The 21,246-nt window shown below is 36.3% G+C and overlaps 1 protein-coding gene across 3 annotated transcripts in view; it reads left to right on the top strand.

The window, feature by feature from the left end:
• The window catches only part of DPYD (dihydropyrimidine dehydrogenase), an 810,457-nt gene that overhangs the window by 528,657 nt on the left and 260,554 nt on the right, over window positions 1-21,246 (top strand). For all 3 annotated transcript variants that reach the window (XM_019919998.2, XM_073810605.1, XM_073810614.1), the window contains one exon: window positions 5,817-5,900. In XM_019919998.2, coding sequence (XP_019775557.1) covers window positions 5,817-5,900 — 84 coding nt within the window. The remainder of the gene's footprint in view (window positions 1-5,816; window positions 5,901-21,246) is intronic.

Here is a 21,246-nt window from a genome sequence, read left to right on the forward strand (position 1 = left end):
ACTTTTTAAGCTAGTGGTAAAAGCTTGAGTGGCAATTAAGGCCATCAGATTTGAGGAGACATATAAATTAGGTGTGGCTCAATAAACAATGCTACCATCCTAATCTAAGTTTATCTCAGGATGCCCCACTAATCTCTCCCTCAATCAATCCACAGTCTTCCCACTACCTTTCTTAAGATGCAAAACTCCTGACTTGACCTACATGGTATGGTACCTTGCCACTTCCCCAGTGTCACCTTGGGTATGTTCTTTACATTCCAGTCCCCGATGGCCTTCTTTCACTCCTCCAATACATTTACACCTCAGAGCCTTTGCTGTTCCCCTGGCCTGGAATATTCCCTCTTCCTCCACTCTGCGCTCCCTAACCAGTAGGTTAACCCCCTGTCCTACTCCTTCTAAGATCCTGTCCTCAAAAACTGGTTTACCATAAAGCTAATGAAGGTTAAGTTTCAGAGCTCTGACTTGTACAAGCTACTTCCAAGTGCCTGTACTAATTTTCTCTTTGTCATTTTAAAATTATTTTTCATTTTTAAAGAAGTTTCCCCAAATCGTACAAACTTCAGGCTCCGCCAAATCTGGGTCTACCTTTGCTTGTACCTTTTTTCTGCAGAATTTAATAAAATGGTGATAAACAGTGGTGTCATCAGCCCTGTAACCTATCTTCCTTATGACAAAGCAAACTCTGGCAGGGGGGTAGAGACCCCCATCTGGTTCACTGTTTAATTCCCATTTCCAAACATATAGCTTTGCCAGCCAGCGGATAGTCCTCAGATATTTGTTGAGTGAAGCAAAATAGAGGCACAGAGCTGGCATACTGGCATGTGACGAACAAAAGGGAAGCAATTATACAATAAATGGGAAGAGTGCACTTTATTGGGCACCAATGAACTTGAGGTGATTAAGATCCAAAGTTGAAGATTTTAAGTCAGGGACTTGATGAGGGATTGCGAAGGGTCTGGCTGTAACTGGTAGGATGAGGCAAGGAAGGCCCAGCTGAGAGGTGTAGATGTCAAACCAGTAGTGTGTCAAACCACACTACTCCTAGCAGAGAGTCCAAGTAAGCCACTTTGAAGCCAGGTTCTTGTCATTTTTGACCTGGGTCTGGGCTAGCAGTATTTCATAAAATTAAATAGATGTTGAAGTTAGGAAATCTCAAATAGACTGAGGTAAAAAGCAGAGAGGCGCATTACAGAAATATGTAGGACCCGTTGGATATAAGTCCCTGAACACTAACAGTAAGCAGGACAGAATGGAATCAGGGAAGATAGACACCTAGTTGGAGACAAGAGATAGTCACAGACTTTGTGCCCAGTGGGTCCCAAGCCAGTTCAGTGTTTACCTGTGCCACGTCCACTTCAAAGTGGTTTAAGATCCCAGAAAACTTGTGTCCCCAGTTTTGGATAGTTGAGACTAGTTGGCACTGTTGCTACATAGAAAGTTGGCAGTGGACCTCGTGTATTCTTTTAACAGAAGAAATTAAGAGAGAATCCAAAAAGTGTAGCTTCGTGCCTCTCCACCCTGCTTGGGCTCTGTTGTCCTTTGCCTGTTCCCCTGATCCATGGGAGATTTCCCTTCCCACTAGGACTCTGATGCACGACACCAAGCCACCCTCCGCATGTCTGTCCTTCTCACTGTGCTTGGGCTCTGATATCCCACACTGGACCCTCATGGCTCTTCCTTAGATCTTCCTAGTCACCTACCTTGCTCTACCCCAACCAATGACTTTATAACTACATTGATCGGGAAGGAAGGGAGAGGTAAGGAAAGGAGAAGAGAAAGAGCTGTGTACCCGATTTTGCTGTATATATTGTACAAGGGTTTGTGGTTTTGCTTCCCTAGTTTCTCTGAGAGTTTTTATAAAATGATTCATAAAATTTTAGAAATCACACTACTACCACTACTCTGAGGATTCCTTAGAATAGTTTTCTTTTTTCCCCCTGAAGTATGGATAGCTACTCTAAATTTTTTTCAGATCAAAGCTGAGGAAGGGCAAGTTGGAGATTCTAATTGGATGGATGGATGGATGGGCTGAGAGACAGGTAGATAGATAGCAATTGTTTACACTCACGTAGTATTTAATGTAGTCCAGGCACTTTTCTAAGTCATTCACTTTGATTAAAAGCAACCTTACGAGTTACTTTCATTGTTTTCCACCTTTTAGAAGTGAGGAAACTGAGGCCAAAAGTTGTTAAATAATATGCCCAAACTCACACAGCTAGGATGTGGTAAAAGTGGGATTCAAACCCATGAACTCTGGCTCCATAGTCCACACTATTAACATATCATTCTACTTCATGCCGATAGATGGGTGATAGATAATATATGAAATTAGAAACAGCAAATTTTCTGTCACTGCCTTCACTAGATTACGTTATTGTATAATCATTTAGGTGAGGCAGAATAAACTCTGGGCTAAGTGACTAAACTAAAAAGCTTGTGACTAACAAGAGTAAGAATGCATGCCCAGTTTCAGTTAATTTAACATTTCATGCGAATTCAGCAATTAAGGCTTTTTGAATGCATATAGTTGCTTGGAAATAGAATTAACTACCTTTTAAGGTGGTGTACCCTATGACAGAAATATTCAAGCAGAGGCCAATTGAATATTCCCCATCTCTTGGTGTTACCTTGAGCAGGATTATCTGTTTTTGAAGCCTAGATGCTCATTTCAAAGGTCTTTCCAGGTGTGTTTGGTGAGTCAGTGTTTGTATACGTGTATAACACTGGGGACATTTTTAACAATTAGACACTGAACAGACTTTAAATTGGATAAGTGGTTTTACAAGATTTTAATATTTATTTAAAGTTTAGAAGCTTTAAGGATGTCGAGTTGTCATGTTTTGTTAACACACTGAAACAACTCCAGCCATGGAATAAGTGATTTCTAATCAGTTATGATAGTGACTAAGAATACAGGCTCTGGACTCAGAATGCTTGGGTTCAAGACCCTGCTCTCATTTACAAGCTATAGAACAAAAAGTGAGTCACTTGAACTCTTTGTATTTTGGTTTTATCACTTGCAAAATGGGGATAGTGGTATATCCCATTACAAAGAGCCTAGGAAAATGTCTGACGTATTGTAAGTACTCAGTAAATGTTAGCTATTATTGTCTACTATGATAGCTAATTGTAAACTTGCACTTACAATTTAGGAAATGTGTATAATGTAAATATGTATACGAATGGTACCTAAAACTTATTCCAAAATGTTGTTGAATTGATCTACTATTAATTGCTGCAATTCAACTAGCAGTCTAAAAGAAATAAAGAAGTCTAAAAGAAGTATTTGAAATAACTAAGAAATAATAAGAAAAGCGCAGTATTGTATATAATTACAACGTACTATGTTTTAATTAAGCTGGAAATTCCCACATGACATGGTTTTGAGATAAGTCATATTATCTCCGGTTTACACTAAAATAGATGGAAACAAAGAAAGTTAACTGACTTGCCCAAATTCCTTAGCAGCTCTAGAATTAGAGTTCAAGAGTTTAGCAGTTTGTGCTTTGTCCAAGCTTACCACCAAACCAGCAGGAAAAAATGTAGCATGATTCATGGTAATTTTCAAATAACATGAAGCATTTTAAAATTGAATTAAAGAAGCAAAAACCATAATAAAACCATGTTAGAAAATAGGCTGAATGAGCAAATGAATTTTCACAAATGTACAGAAGAAAAAGCAGACTCACTAATGAATAAAGGTGGGTAAGACGTCAACCAAGAAAGAACTAACTAGAATTTTTTATGTTTGTTGAGGTCCTATTTAAAATTCATGAAACAGGAAAAAATAGGCTAAAATCTTGATTGATTAGGAAGAAAAGAGAGACTTGAAGAGACTCTGTTGGCCTAAAGAAAGGTTTGGTACACCTAGAAAATAATGAAGTTTTCTTTAAGTCTTTGTGTGATGCTATAGACATGTTATAATATTATGGGAACTGATTCAAGCTTCTGGTTTACCTTACTTAAAAGGAAATTGTGGCATTGGAAGAGTTCCAGAAGTTAGGTAAAAGAATTGTTTAGTTTATCCTCCATTCCTCAAATTAAAAAGCGTTCTGTTTGTTCTTAAGAGTTTTTACAGAAGACTTCTCAAAAATTCTGTGTTTCTCCAATTATTATAAGAATGCTTAGCATGAAATATTTTTTTTCATTTTTAAGACCCATTTGTATACTAATGAATTAATGAGTTAAATAAGAAAGATTCCCATTTAATTATTAAAGTAAGACAAAATTATCTGGACTTCATGTTTCTTAGCATGGACTTTTAAGAAATACAATAAAATTGATTATCAGTTAAAAAACATGAGAGAAATAGGAGAGAGAGATTAAGAGGTACAGACTTCTAATTACAAAATAAATGGGTCATGGGTATGAAATGTACAGTATGATAAATATAGTCAGTAGTAGTGTAATATCTTTATATGGTGACAGATGGTGACTAGACTTACCATGGTGATCATTTTGTAATGTATAGAAATGTATAGAAATATTGAATCACTATGTTGTGCACTAGGAATTAACACAGTGTTGTAGGTCAATTATACTTCAAAAATAAACAAACAAACAAACTCATAGAAAAAGAGATCAGATTTATGGTTATCAGAGTCAGGGTGTGTTGGGTGAAGGCAGTCAAAAGGCATAAACTTCTGGTTATAAGATATACGAGTATTAGGGATGTAGCGTACAACTTGAGTAATATAATTATCACTGCTGTATGTCATATGTAAAGTTGTTAAGAGAGTAAACCCTAAGAGTTCTCATCACAAGGGCTGTTTTTCTTTTTCTTTTATTTGGTATCTCTATGAGATAATGGATGTTCTCTACACTTCTTGTGGTAATCATTTTGTTATGCATGTGAGTCAAATCATTATGCTGCACACCTTAAACTTATTTAGTGCTATATGTCAGTTATATCTCAATGAAACTGGAAGAAAAAAATGAAAAGTATAAAGAGCAAAACCAAGAAGAAAAAGCTGCCCGATGCATGTGTTATATGTATGTTTTACTTTTTTCTATACATAGAAAAAGTAGAAAATTACACATTAAATTGTTAACATTGATTACTTTAGAAGTAGGAAATTGAAGGAGAGAAGAGAAAGACTATATTTTTCTATACTTTGGTTTAATTTGAACTGTTACCAAAATTTTATTTTACTTTTAAATTTATTTAAAGCAACATAGAACATAATGAATGGTGTTCCAGTTTGGGGAATTAACATGCTTGAATGCTCTGAAGCATATGAAAGCAGTATTAATGAGTAATAAAAGTTAATTGATAAAAGAGGAACATTTAAAATTTTACTCAAATTCATTCCAGCTAGCCTACTACATTTTTTTTTGCACTGCTACCTCCAGTATCAATTATCCAGAATTAGTAAGATTTGTTTCTATGAAAATAGAAGCTGTGTAGGGCAGAATCAATGTGCTGTCAAACAGACCTGAGTTAAAATCTCTGCTGTGACATTTGATAACCAGGTTTGTCATTTAATTCCCTTGAGCTTCAGTCTCCTCATCTGTAAAGTTGGTACCCTAATAGTCCAAGGATTATGAGAGTCAGAGATAGTAAAATATAACTCATATGGTGCAGTGAGTGTCATCTTATAAGCACTCAATAAACATTTGCTGTTGTTATTATTATTGCTGCCATACACACTCTCATTTGAGAGAGTCAGAATTTACCTCACAAGGTAGCCGTGGTGCAGAAAGCAGAGTAGTTGAGATTTGGCAAATGTGACCTATGTTGAGTTATCAATGGTGAAACCTATCAGTACACGAATAAAGCTTTGCCTTTACTTTCATTTTCCTTCCACATCTTAAAGGCTTCTGGAGCAGATGCCCTGGAGTTAAATTTATCGTGTCCACATGGCATGGGAGAAAGAGGAATGGGCCTGGCTTGCGGGCAGGTAAGGACCTCAACAGCTGCCATTATGTATGTCTGTGTGACAGAACAGGCCCTGTACGGATAGTTACTATACCTTAGGCAGGAAGATGGGAGGATCAGATGAGTGGCTTGAGACTTCCAGGTCTGCATTGTTTAAATATTTAGTGCTTAAAAAGTGGAAAATGAGAGAAGTTGAAATTACAGCAACTGTTTAGGTTTATTGAGGAAAATATCACATTATGTGCTTGACAGGAGGTAATATTATAACAAATAGTTTTTAAAAGCGCTGAAGCAGAATTAGCTGATTTCAAATGCAATGTTCTTTATTCATTCCTGATGCTGATCCAGTTTCCCTGGAGCAATATACTGTACAAAATGCATTGTTCGTAGTGATTTTGTAGTAAATGGGGCACAGCACAAATTGCATTTTACATTTTTTAGCATATGATCATTATTCCCTAACTGTGTTTTGGGAGTTGCAAGAAGACTTTGATGCTATTTTTATTTTTGGATACAATAAATGGAAACTTCATGCTAAAGTACTTTCAAAAACCTAATGAATAAAATGTGGAAATATATGTTAATATGTAGAAAATATTGCATCTTTGTGTAACTAGATACAATGTTATACGTTAAGGAACAATGTAAAAGCTTAATGCTAAAAAGGTGAGTATTTTGCATCTAATTTAGCTTTTAAGCCCAGAGGAAAATGATGTGAATTAAATAATACAAAATGTTGTAATTTATGACAAATTTCCTAGTCCTAGAAAGTTTAGTTTTATTTCCACATGTGACACAGGGCCTTGTACACAGTAGGTGCTCAATTCTTCAATTCTTTTTTTTTAAGTCATAGAATTATTTGAATTAAACTCAAAGGCCAGAGGCCCTTAACTTGGGCAGAAATTTCTGCTTATTCAAATGAACATAGGTTGCTCTTTTCATATTAGCATTCAGGGAGGATTTTAAAGTACCTTGTAAATATTTAATTAACATTCAGAATAGATTTGTGACTTAGGAAGAAACCATTCTTTTACGGCAGCAGGAAAGGATGGTCTAGTCAAATGTTGCTCAAGTACATTCTCTGTTCCACTCACAACAGATTATCCAGAAGTGTGGTAATAGAACGAGCCTCAGAATTACCTGTAGAGGAAAAATACCATTGTATTAAATCATAACTTTTATAAGTCATATGATTAGGCAACTGTCAGTGTGTCAAGATGTGTAACTTCTTTAAAATGAGGAAGGTTCCTAAAAGGACACCTGCAGCAGGGCCTGAGGGAGTCAAGTTTCTCTCTTTACCCCTTTCCCAGTGTCTGAAACTTAGAACCAAAATATCTTTCAGTTACATGGATTAAAACAGCTATGGAAAATTTAAATCTATTGACTAATTTTTAAAAGAAAGATGTATTTTAATATATATTCCTTGCCACAAATATGACAATGATTTTGAAAATGTTGCCCAGCTTTGAGTTTATTTTTTAGAGTAGACTTTTGCTCTGGGAACACCTCTAAACTTACCCAGCTGTTAAGTGTCTTAGGTGTATCCTCTCCAGAAAGTTATTTAGCCACACAGATTTTCTCGCAGCCTTTGGCTGAATGAAGATGCAAGTGCTAAAATTTTGCAGTCATGGAAAATTTGAACTCATGGAAAACATGTGTTCCAAAAACCATTATATCTTAGACTGAAGGAAACTTAGAACCATTTCCATTTCACTTGTTAGTTATAATCTCTAAAACTATAATCAATTCTTTCTATTAGCCAAGTTTAGAAATTTTCTTTTGAATTATATCCTCAAATTATATAATAGGAAAATAAAGCTAATTTAATCATTTTGCTCCAACATAATTTAAATGATTACTCTGCCTCGGGACACATGAATGTTCAATATTTTAAATAGCAGGAAGGAAGAATATTAGCGCATTGAAAAAAAAAATCTTTACTATAACTCTGAATTTTTAGAGTGGGCACAAAAACATCTGGGGCTTATTCATCTTTTCTTTCATTTCCTTTTTTCCTTTCTCTGTCTCCTGTTCCCACTGGCTCGTCTTCCCTCCCTAAGGTTCATAGTTTTAAACACTTGCCAGTTGGTGGGATGGGGAATTTGTACTCGGTGTAGGGGGACTGAGGAGGCATTCCAATTCATTTTTCCCATCACAGTGTGATCCTGAATCCCATCTGCTGAAAGCTCCCTTTGTGCCAAGCACAGACCTGTGTGTATCGCCAGAGCCTGATAAATGTTTGCTTCATGAATGAAACAAACTGACCTTAATTCCATGGCTAGAATATTTATCCATTGGAAACACTCTCTTGTACTGTCCACATTTCTGGTGTTTCTAGAAACAATAGTGATTTTAGCTCAAGATGAGGTAAGGTATCATAATACAGTACATTTTCCTCTCTAAACATCTGTTTTATTCTCCTTTGTCTCAAATATCTTCTTGCAAATATCAAATAAGTGAAAAGTACTGCCTTTGTACCTAAGTGCTTTTAAATTAGCTGTATATATTTAAACATATACATATATAGTTAAACTCTTTATGTTTCCATAACTGACTAAAAATTGTGAAATATATGAATAGAAAAGGCTCTAACCTTTATAGCACAGAGACATCATATATATTTATGGAATTTATAGAAATAAATAATATCTCAAGCCGACCTTGGGAATTTGAATTGTATATTCCCTGCATGGTGAAACTTCATATAAAATCTTAAACACTTAGCATGACACTTTCTAAGTGTTTAAAGGCAGTCTCATTCTTTATTCTTTCCATCAACCATCTATGTCACCTTGATCAAGCCACTTACTCTCCTAAAGCATCAGTTTCCATTTCTATAACATGGAATTTGAACTAGATGATCTCTAAGTCCCCTCCAGGTTTAATGTTCTTTAAATGCTAACATTATAGGCAGCAGGCTAACATGTAATTTTTTAATCTACCCATAAAGAGCATTGGTAAAACAAGAACAACTAAAGAAATAAATGCATATCATGTTGTTCTTTTTAAAAACATTAACATTTTCCCTGGTCTGCATAAAAGTCAACGTTTTACTTATTGCTCAAGTAAAGGTGAAAATGTGCTCTAGTTTGGGTTGTGTATACTCCAAAGAGTCAGAGGTATATTACAACATGAAAATTTTTTCTGTCTTCTTCCTTCTGCTCCTAACAATCCTCTGAAGTAGGATGAGTTTTTATCCCATTGAACAAGTTAAAAAATAAGAAACAAAACACCTGAGCTTCCATGTTTCCCAGGTCACAAAGCTGGTCAGTGGCTCCTGGGGCCTGAGTTTAATTAGCATGTAAGCCTGAATATAGGAAAGGCATGGAGAACAGTTCCTAATAAATCAGTACTTGAATATTAGCATAAATATTATTATTATTAATTTAAAATTAAGTGCAGGACTAAGTAAGCTCTAAGTCACAAACAAACCTGAACCTACTATGGAGGTGTTCTGTCTCTTGGGAATAAGGAAGCTTCTCTGATGTCTTGACATTCAAATTTAAAGTTGTCTACATGCAATCTGTGTAAACCAGTTTCCTGTGGCAGCATATTACTTTATAAAGGTACTTGAACTACAATAAATTCTCTAAAGTCCAGATGAAATGGCACCTCTTTGAGGTCTTCTCCTTTTCTGAAATGCTAAGTGTTCATAGGGCATTAAGTGAATATCCCTCTTTTGTCCTTTTAGAATTATACTGAATATTTTTACTTCCACCCTGTAGAACTTCCTAACCTAGGTTCACACAGAAGCTGAATAGACCTTGAGTAGCTTTCTACTGTTGTTGTGGTTGTTTTGTTTTTGAAATTATTACCAACATTTTAAAAACAGGCGGCTGGACAAAAAAATTCGACTTCTTAGGTCTCTTGCGATAAGGAAGATATGGCCAAACTTGGCCTGCACTGCCATGCAGCAGTGAGGAACTAGAGCTTAATTAGGCTCCTTTCACAATGTATCTGGTACATGTAAACAGCAGCAAACATTTGACCAAGGATAAGTGCTCATTCGCAACATGGATTTGATCAGTATGTGCCTGTCCGGTTCAACCTTTAAGTATTGAAACCAAGCCTTCCCAGCATTTTTGCTAATCCTCTGGGTTCCTGACATTGAAGATTCTCTAGGCTGCCTTCTTCAGCCAACAGTGCCTTTAATTCTTAGACCCTCCATCAGCTACCAAAAGAAAAATAGTTGGTGGGGGCGGCGTGGGGTATGGGATAAATTGCCTTGTCTTCCTACCTTCCTATTTTATCTTCCACATAGCAAAAAAGGAGAGCAAGAGGAAACATGCTCCACAGGACTTTAAAATACTGGTTACATAATCCCCATGATTTTTTGTCCTTGCCATCAGAAAGCATACATTTTTAAAGTCTTTTCTTGAGTTACTTTTCACACCAGCTGTTTCCTTCTTTGCCTTGAGTCAGTGATGTGGCACAGACTCTCAGAACTGAGAGGAACCTTGAAGATTTCCCAGTTCAGCCTCCTTATTTAGAGGACAGGAACTGGGGACTGGGAAGTGATCTAAATAACCTTAGCCTGAGGTAACCAACTAACAAGGCTCAGAGCCTGTGATGCCCTTGTCATTGACCCCCATCCGGTGTTCTGTCCAGTATTTTCTACTTTGTCATTTGGTTGTAACCAAATCTCTAGGCAACTGAATAAGTCAGTCAATTGCCCTGGAAATTTCTCACTTTGTACCTTTTTGAATACTATTATTCCCTCCGCCTGGAATTCGTATCTTTTCAATTGAAATTATTCAAATAAAAATCACCTGTCTAATTCTATTTCAAATGACATCTAATTCATTAATTGGGTATGTTTTATCAATCAAACAAATCTTCCATGGGAAAGGAAAAATAATATTTTATATATGAACAGGTTAAAGGTAGAAACTAGGTGCATACTCTCATTTCAGTCTATGGTGACCTAGAGATTGAATCACTGTCAATGAATTTGGATTTCTTTACCTAACAGTTCTAAGAGGCTACAGAGATGTTATTTATCTGGCCCTTGGAGGATTCTCATTGTTCAGTGTTTTGGGTGCCATGGTTTGGCTTTCATTGCGGGTGTGATTACTAAATAGTGCACAACTAGCTTGGTAACAATTCCTTTGGATGGAAAATTCCAAAATGATAGTACGTAATTGGAGAGAAGACTACTCTAGCTTTACAGGCAAAGCAGAGTTCTGAATAAAGATGGCGGTGTCACATCATCACCTGCCATGTCTTTCTATCTCACAGCCCCCTCCATTTATTTACATACATTCTCTGCATAGAATTTCCAAACACTGGATTATTCAACTAAAACAGTCTTAACATTAATTTTCTCATCAGGAAATACGTATACAGTCCTGCTTTTTATGATAATTTAGCTAAGCAAAACAAACTAGTTTAAAAGTGATAAATCTTAAAATGTTCAGTGATCTTAAATAATTGTTGAGTTATATTAAGATCACCTAAAGCAACACTTTGATATTTCCCTCATGATCTGTTCTGTGTCCAAATTTAATTTACATAAACTCTGTATTTTTATTAAAAAAAGAGAGAAAGGGTTTGCTTCTGTTAAAACATGCCAACATTTTTCATAAAACACAGATTATTGCTCTTGCCCTTGCCAGACAGCAGATGTCTGTCACCAGGAAGAGAATCCAAAACTAAATGTGAGGACCACGTTGCCCCAGATGTGCTAGCGCTTCCCTTAGGAAATAAAACCTTCTTCCAGCGGCTGGGCTAACAGACCCTCTATCTCATATGCAATACAAAGTCTAGGGAACAATGACCACAGCCTTGCCTCAATCTGGTCCCCATTGAATGTCTGCGGAGGGGACAGTATAAAGATACCTCTTTTAAAGCCAAAACAGCTGACAAGTGATAGCACTTCCTATATTTCCCAGGGGTGAAATGCAGGAACTCAAGAGTATGAGAAATCTTAAAGGTTAGAGAAAGAAATGTGGGAGCCCCACCAGTGGTAAAACACAACAAACTCAAGTCACAGTGACCTCTCTGACATCTCTTGGGGGAATCTAAGGTGAGGCTTACTGCTGAGTTAACTTTTCTTTTTGATACTGGTTAGGTATGTGCCCACGAGACCTCCTCTGTTTAAGGTTCTTGATTCTTCTCATCCCTTCTGACTCTAGCCTCTCTAAGAAACATGGGTGTCAAAGTGTTGCTTTGTCCTGAATGTGGTGTTTAACTTTGCTCTAATCAACATGGACGAATGTAAGTTCGGGCTAGGAAGTTGTTCTTGAGGTCTATGAGCTGACTGGCTAAACGTGGGCTAGGCTAGGTTAGCCTCAGTGGGTTGAGCCCCTGAGATGTCACAGGTTAGGAAATCACTGCACTGTAAAATAACCTCATTCCTGGAAGACGGACAAGAAATGGGTGCATGGTATAAGCTTCTGCAAAAGCGACTGAAATCTGATATTACCCAAATACATTTTACTATCCTGCCTTCTTATATTTTTCCTTTTGGCAGTATAATTTTGGAAGTGCTTTAAAATAAATTATCAACTTGGTTATGAGAAAGAGTATATCTGATTAAAAAGAAATATTTGCTTTACACTATATTATGTTGCCTAATTTTTTATTTGATTTTAATTCCCAGACATTCACATAGACATGGATAAGTAGACAACTACAGGAGATCTGTAAGAGGCATTTACAGAACTGCCAATATTTTGCCTTAAGCTGGTTCTCTATGAGTTTTTCAATTTTAGTTATTAATGTTGGTTAATGATATAAAAATGATCCCTTTCTTTTAAAAATAATAAATCTTTAGTAGAAAGCAACACCCTTTAAATCTAACTGAGATACTAGTTCTAGATCAGGAAGTGTCATTGTTTTTATCTAGAATAACAATCATGGGTCTGTCAGTTAAAAAAAATTATATATATATATATATATATATATATTTAGTACAAATAGGTGGACCACCTGGTGAATGGTTGCAGGAAAAATATCTAAATATGTATTTTCAAACTTAATGTAGTTTTTACTACACTCATCATGTTATATTCCTGAAATAAAGCATCAATAACATTTCAAATTGTTTTAAAATCACTCTCAAATGATCACATCACAGGGAATTTGAGAGTTTTCTATATGTCTGTTGACTATAGCACAAAGATGAACCAAAAACATGTTTGACCTAAAGAGAGAGATGTGGAAATGAGGTGGGGAGAGGCTATGATCTTAGTCTGTGATATCATACAGTTTGTGTACCATAATGTCACACCAGAATAAATAGGTATCAGCAGTGCAGAATAGGAACAAAGTTGGAAACCAAAATTACTAAGATATAAATATTGGCAATGGAATGGCGGGTCCAGTCACGGGATCCAACTAGCCTAGAATATTTGAAAGAACTGACAAATAGGACTTGAGTCCTGCATTAATAGGGACAAAAGACCCAGGAGTAAAAGGACACTGCATTTTGGGCTAACAAGCAAGACTGGACCAGAAAACTAATAAGAACTCAGGAGCTAACAGACTCGGAGGCAGCAGAGTTCAAGATAAGGCAAGAGAGAGGATAATGAATAAGGCAAATCAAGGGAAGGCATAAGAGGCACTGCTTTTAAGAAGACCGTAAAATTAAGGCAACTTCTACTTCAGAGAGAAAGTTTTTACACATTTCTCGCTGGGGTAGAAGTAATCTTTTAAAGTACAATCAGTTTAAGGCTTCCAGCTGGGAGTAGGTGAGCAATGTTAGGAAGGAGGCACATGGGTTTATTTGACTATGGAAGAAAATATTGCCCCTCCCCACCCCCAGAAAAGTAAGTCAAAGAAAATAGATTTATCAAACTCATAGCATTTTACAGCCTAGGAGTACTGATTCAAAATTGAAATTTCTATGTATTTTGTTACCATCGTCCAGCAGTCACATTCCCAGGGAACTGTTACATCCCCCATCCCCTGAAACACATGAGGAGGTCCTTAAGGGGAATCACGGATTTTACACAAACATGAAGTCTGTGTTGACGTTGATTACACTGCAGAAATCTTAATGACAGTCATGTTTGGAGCTAACATTGTTTTTGTCCTTTCAAAAAAAAAGTCAATTTATCAAGTAGCAATATGATTAATTAATACATACTCTGAAAAAAAAGTTTTGTTTAAAGAGATACCAATTTAAAGCATGACTGTCGATTTTAGCCACTTTGAGATGTCTTAAATATCTTTGGTTCTTTCCTCATATTACTTGATAATTACTTGCTATTTACTTTTTCTAGAAATGATAGGTTGGGTGTTTATTCTTCCCTCCCTATCTTTTGTTCCTGGGTGTATTCAGCTTTAAAAGTCCTCATAGATCAAAGGTAACTGCAAATTCAATTACATTTAATGTATGTTAATCACTCATCAAAAAAGAGAATGTAGGGCTTCCCTGGTGGCGCAGTGGTTGAGAGTCTGCCTGCCGATGCAGGGGACACAAGTTCGTGCCCCGGTCCGGAAATATCCCACATGCCGCGGAGCGGCTGCGCCCTTGAGGCATGGCCGCTGAGCCTGCGCGTCAGGAGCCTGTGCTCCGCAATGGGAGAAGCCACAACAGTGAGAGGACCGCGTACCGCAAAAAAAAAAAAAAAAAAAAGACAATGCAGATTTTTTTTCTCTTATTTGTAAAATTTCTAGTCCTCTATCAAATGAGATTTCTGTTGCCAGTTATCCATTGCCAACATTTTTCTTTTCTTGACTATGCAAGAAGCCGTATGGCAACAGAGTAGGCATTCCATTCCTGTTTTTTCTATCACTATGTTTTGCCTAATATGGGAGAACTTGGTATATGAAGGAACAGTTAGCTCCCTTCACTTCTAGTGTCTGTTCTCTGTTCCTCTTTCCTGCATTCACTCTTGATTCTCCTTCTATGTTCTATCACCTAGGTCTCAGACTTTTAGAAACTAGCCTTTTTATCTAGGAGAAATAGATTCTAGAGACCCTATTTTGTACTCCCCAAATCATCATATATTTCCCTACTTTCATTCATTCAACAAATATTTAGAGTATCTACCATGTACCAAGAATTGTGTGAAATGCTAAGAATACAATGATGAGCAATATTAGACATGTTCTCTGTCCTCATGTAGCTTTCCATTTAGTAAAGGAGAGAGATATTGGATGAATAACCCCACAAACAGTAAAGTATGACTGGCATAGTAACCATGAAGCAGTGGTCCAGGATACTTGAAGAGCATGTAGTATGAAGTTTCTGGGCTACTCTGAAAGGTCAAGGAAGGATAACTTAAGGAAGTGATATTCGATCTGATAACTGAAATATTTAGAGGATTTTTAACTAAGTGAAATGATTGGGGTGGGTTAGAGCATTACAGGCAGTGGAAACAACATGAGCAAAAGCCTTGTGGCTGAAATAACTCCTGTTGAAGGGCAAGAAATAAGAATGGGGTGCTTAGAGCAGATGTGTGTGGCACAAGATGGTATTGGAGAGGAAAATACAGGTCATGCTGTCTAAAACCCCATAAGCAGGCCTTGCTAAGCATTTTGATCTTATCCAAACAGCAGTGGAAAGCTATTAAAGGGTTTATTGAATATGTGTGTGCGTGTGTACATGTGCATGTGTTTGGTGAGTGGGACGGTGACAATGGTGGGGATGATAGGATTATATTTTCATTTTGAGAGAATAGAATAGAGGAGCATGAGAATGGACTTGAGAAGACCAGCTGAAATCTCTTGCAGAAAGTAGTTCAAATAAAAAATATCAATGGTTTGTAGCTTAGATGAAGAAAATGATGGTGGAGATAGAGAAATGGATATGCCAAAGGTAAGGAGTATATTGAACAGCAATTGAGGATGAATTGGCTATGAGTTTTAAGGAAGAAACAAGTGGAAAGATAGTTCTTAGCTTTCTGTCTTCTGCAGATGGAGGAATTCTGGTATTATAAACTAAGATAGGTATATTAGCTTATGTAACTGATGGTACAGGGTTGAAGGTGACCTCATGATTGTCCGGATCCAGGAAGACAGATGATGCCTTCAGCATTCACACTCTCTCCAGCTTTCTCTTCTTCGTTCCATGGTGTAGTGAGTGACTCATTCTTACCCACAACAGATAAGCATTCTTTATCCATCTGATGACCTAGCCTCAGACAAATCCATGGTTTATAATCCCAGCTATCAGGGGATCTTTACTTTTCCAATCCTGGACCATGAACTGATATCTGTGATTCTGATATTTTCAGTATACTTTCTCCAATCCTTATCACTAAGCTCTTATTAAAAAATTTCCTCTAAATGGAACCATCCTTATTTTAAACAATTAAAAACTTACAGTTTTTAATTGTTTAAAATTTTGAGTATTTTGAGTATTATATATATAAAATTTTGAGTATTATATATATTAGATATTCACTCTCTCTATAGAAATGATAGATTTAGTGTAAAGGGAAATACAGTTTTCCCAATAGATAGTAAATAAGGAATTATAGTTTTGAGGTGGCTACAAAGAAAGTTACCATGATATATATATATATATATATATATATATATATATATGTATGTATGTGTGTATGTGTATAATAAATAAATAAATAAATAAATAAATATACACCAAGATAATAAATTCATGAAGAGTTTTTATGAACAATAGAAATTGAGTTTACTCACTTAGTGCCCGTATTATTCTAGGCAATTTGCTAGGTCTTTCTATACATGGAATCACATCCACTCCTCAATCAACTTTGAGGTGGAAGATAGAACATTATCTATATTACAGACAAAGGAACTATGGCTAGAGTGACTTTCTCTACATTGAACCCCCAAGATTAATGTTATTCTGACACATTGTATGTTCAGTAAATACTTTTTGGACAGATTAATAAAGGTATGAATGGATGAGTGAATGAATGAATGAGTGGATGAATTAAGCCTTCATACAAAGTGGTTTTTTGTGCCATTTTTATTGAGAAGATCTGGAGCAGAACATTATTTTCTGCTGTCTCCATGCCCACCACCTAATGGCAGACAGTTCTGGATTACAAATGCCTCCTGAATGTCCCCTCACACTTTGAGAGCAGGTACCATCACTGACACCTGCCAGGCTCTGATTCAAGGTCTAACTCATGTAATCCTGATCACAACTCTATGGCATATGTACTATTATTAATTCCCATTGTACAAAGGGGAGAGTCCAGAGATTGAAAGTGTAAGTAATGTGGCAGAATCACATAACAAGTAAACGGCAGCATCAGGATCCAAAACCTGGGCATCTGATTCATGAACCTCTGCTCCCAACCTCAGGCACTAGTGCCCCTAAAAAAAGAATTTTAAAGAAGTAATCCCTGGCTTTACTAATCATAGAAATGGATACATATCTTAATGATGCATGTCTTTGAAGATAGTGCTATTTGTGGAAGTAATGAAAACTCTTCTATATAAACTACTGAAAAGGCCATGCTCCTGAAAATGACTGGTAAAAATAATTTGAATGATCTTTATTTTTATGTCATATTTATTTTTTCTGTATCCAAGTTCATTTCTAAAAAGAAGCCCTAACAGTTATTTTTTAAATCTCCAGACGTGATTAAAATACAGTGCAATTTTACAGCCATGAATGTTCATTTTCAAGGACTGTTTTTATTCTAAAAATCCATTTTTTTTTGTTTCTATTTAACATCATCCCTCCCCTAGAGGAGGCAATATGTGATATTGAGCATTCAGAAACTACTCCTGATAGATGGTGATTATTCAGGAGAAGCTGAAGAGGGGTGAAAAAACTCCCACAGAGGTGCCCCAGAGTTAATTCGCCCTTTCTTCACAGGGTAGAGAGCACTAAATATGCCGAGCACCATCCTGACCATAAGTGGTTCTGTCCTCGCTGGCCATTCCACAGCCCTACCCCTCTACAAAGGGTGGATCATTAAGCCATCCAACGGTGGGGAGTATTTTCATATAGCTGTTGCCCTTTAGAACAGCCTGGCAGCGAGTGACCATAATAAATTATGCACTGTTCTGTGAGGCTGTGACACAATGCACTGGTGGAACAGCGGGGGTGTTAAAAAATCCATTATTTGAAATTTTTGTTTCTTTTTCTTACTAGATTCCATGCTGTTCTTTTCCTGTCATCTTGATCCTTTTTTTCGTATCTATTGTTTTGAGGGTTTTGTGTCTGACAGTTCTTTTCTACTCCTGGTTTTGTCCTTTTTGTTACGTTGTTTCTGCCTTCGTGGGCTCCCCCACCTCCTTTTCTTGGTCTTGTATGTCGTGAGCCTTGTTCTTTTCTGTCACACAGTCATTTGCTTTACTTTTCTTTCTCTTTCTGCCTTATTGTCTCATATAACGCAAAAACAAATTCTCTTTTTGCTGGCATTCTTTTACATGGTGTTATGTGGTTGTCATTTTCCCTTCAGGATAGGTGCACTTTACTGTACGTGATATTCGTTTTGGTTCCAAGAATCCTACACACACGTCAAGAGGAGTGCCAAGGCTGATGACAATAAAAAACAATCAAAGCAACCAGTAAGAATTGTTCTTTGAGAAGAGTGCAGACCTATTTCTTCCCTGTAGATCAATTCACATAGAATCTGTATGTTTTTGTTCCTAATTTTCTGTATTATTCAGGCTTTTCATCTTTTTCCAAAAGTTGGTGTATTATTCCAAAGTGGCAATTATGTTGACACTATTCCTGGCAAATCTACCTATTTGCTTTTCCTTCATTGTTTTTCTATTGATGAACACAGCCTGAAAAGATAGTCTGGTAGCTGAAACATCCATTCATTCAATTAATTAATTAGTTATTAATTGAGCAACTATTATGTGGTAGGAATTGTGCAGGTGTTGAGGATACTGGATACCATCAGCTTTGTTTTGCATTTTTGCATTCTTTAATTAGTCATGTCCCTTATCCCCAATTTCTTTCCTCTTTCTGTGGACACCTCATATTGCTGTCTGTTATTCTGCCTTCTCCATTTTCTCTTCCTTGATCCTTTTGGACCTAGCACTCCTATTCTTTATCTAGATTTATTTACAAAGAATTTCTGATTTTCTTCCTAAATTGGATTAGAAAGCTCAAATTTCCTTGGCAGTGATTATCCGAGAATATGCCAGATTCTTCAGTCTCATTTTTGAGTTGCATTTAAAGACAAACATAAACAGTATCCTCACATCTGGTATGATTACGGATTTTTGTAATATTTGCAGTAGGTGAATTTAATTGTATTAATATGTATACTTATTAAATATTAGTGTAATTAAATAAAAATCTATAATTAAACTCTTCCTTTTGCGGCATTTAGTTCCTTGTTCCTTTTAAATGTTTCTCCCTCTGTTTGCTTTTATTTGGTTGTTTATTTTCTCTTTCTGTAAAATTACTATCTTCTAATTTGGTTTCTCCTGAATCACGTTTGGTTTTCTGTTTCTATCTCTACTGTATTTTTATACTTTCATTCTCTATTTTTTTTACTTTATTGTATTCCAGGGTTGTTGCTGTTTTTATTTTTTTGGCACTTGATATTTTAAATAAGAATTGCCTTAGTAGCTCAGAAAAGCTAGTTTATTGTTTTTTGCCACTTAAATGATTTTCTTCTATCTCCATAATCATTTTCTTTATATTTTTCATCTCTCCACTGTTCCTCATGTCTCCAAATTTCTAGTTAAGTGTTTCCTTCATTTTGTGGTTTCTTTTTCTCTTTTCTTGCCACTTTGAATTCTGCCCTTTAACTTTTTCCTGTATCAGTCTTTTTATTTTTAAAAGAAACACTGGTCCCTTTAATATCATTTTACAAATGCCATTGGAACAGCTTCTCTTATTTTTACTAATTGGCCTTCAGAGTAAACTCTCAAACTTGTAATATAGTGCATTTTATGCACCCAAAAGAATAAGTCAGTTGTCCTGTCAGCTTCCAGATGAAGTAAAATGCTCGTATTATTTTCTCATATATTTCACACTTCCATTTTTAATATTGTCTTCCTTAGTTGGGAGAAGAGAAGAGGGAGGAACATATATAAAGAGCTATCAAGATGTTGTAAAAGTGAAAGGGAGATAATAAACTGAAAGTAAATAAGCAAATATGGTAACTAGGACACTTGCATACTTAAAGGATGCCATGGGGGAAATATTTTTGGTGACAAGATAGAAGATGAGAAGTTCAGGAAACCTCCCACAGATTTGTTCCTAAAAAGCAGGGCTTTTGTAGCTGATTCCACTAAACAAAACTGACTTTTGTATTAGGTGAACCCAGTTCACCCTCTATAGTTTTATTCATCCCGATACTAAATGGCTCAGCCTTGACGAGGCATCGCTCCTGTTTTGTGTGCCTTTGACATGATGTCCTAATTTTTAAAAGTCTACAGTATCAATCTCTTTTGAATCTCCTATTGCATTTTTATCAACCGGATTCCACTTATGATATAAACCATTGACTAAATGATAACATTTTTAAAATCAGCATATAAAACAATCCAAAAAATTACATCATATGTTTTCTCCTGATTTTATGACTTATAGTACCATGAATAATTGAAGTTCACTTCTTCCTGTGCCTTCCTTGACTGGTGTCAGTCTTAATATAAAACCTGTCATCTTCAAAAAAAAAAAAAAACTCTCCAAAATTAAACTATTAACTTATCAGTTAGTTTATTTGACTGACCCCTGTACCCAAACTTTCAGATCACCTCAAATTTGTCAAATGGAATAGTTGCCTACAGAAGTTATCCAGTCTTATATGTAGATTAGTAAATATAAAATTGGCATGGGCAACACACATTCTGGTATAAGTTGTGAACATAAAAATAGAGAAAGCAGGTAAATTTAGAGGGCTATATTATTATTTTTTAAATGTTTGTATACAGTGGTACACTTCAGATTAGGAAGCTGTTTAAGCAATGTATTTTGGGCTAAATCTTATGACTTGAATATTTAATTTCTTTCTTCTCACCACCAATACCCCAGTCAGTATTATAATAAAGTTTAATTTACTTGGTTAAAAAGGAAGTTTCGGGCTTCCCTGGTGGCGCAGTGGTTGAGAGTCCGCCTGCCGATGCAGGGGACGCGGGTTCGTGCCCCGGTCCAAGAAGATTCCACATGCCGCGGAGCGGCTGGGCCCGTGAGCCATGGCCGCTGAGCCTGCGCATCCGGAGCCTGTGCTCTGCAATGGGAGAGGCCACAACAGTGAGAGGCCCGCAAAAAAAAAAAAAAAAAAAAAAAAAAGACGTTTCGATTTCCTCATGACTCCCTTTCTTTTGTGGTCCCCTTCCCTGTCATTCTTACCTCTCTCTCCTGCTCTGAAGAGGAGCAGTCCCAGGTCTGAGACTACTTTCATCTCACAAGATTTAAAAAAAAAAAAAAAAAAATCTCATGGTTTACTTGCTTTTATTTCTTTAATTATATTTTTCTTCTTTTTATGCTTACTTAGCATTTTTCTTGATTG

The sequence above is a fragment of the Tursiops truncatus genome, chromosome 1, assembly GCF_011762595.2.
Source record: "Tursiops truncatus isolate mTurTru1 chromosome 1, mTurTru1.mat.Y, whole genome shotgun sequence".
In the NCBI taxonomy this organism is placed as follows: Eukaryota; Metazoa; Chordata; class Mammalia; order Artiodactyla; family Delphinidae; genus Tursiops; species Tursiops truncatus.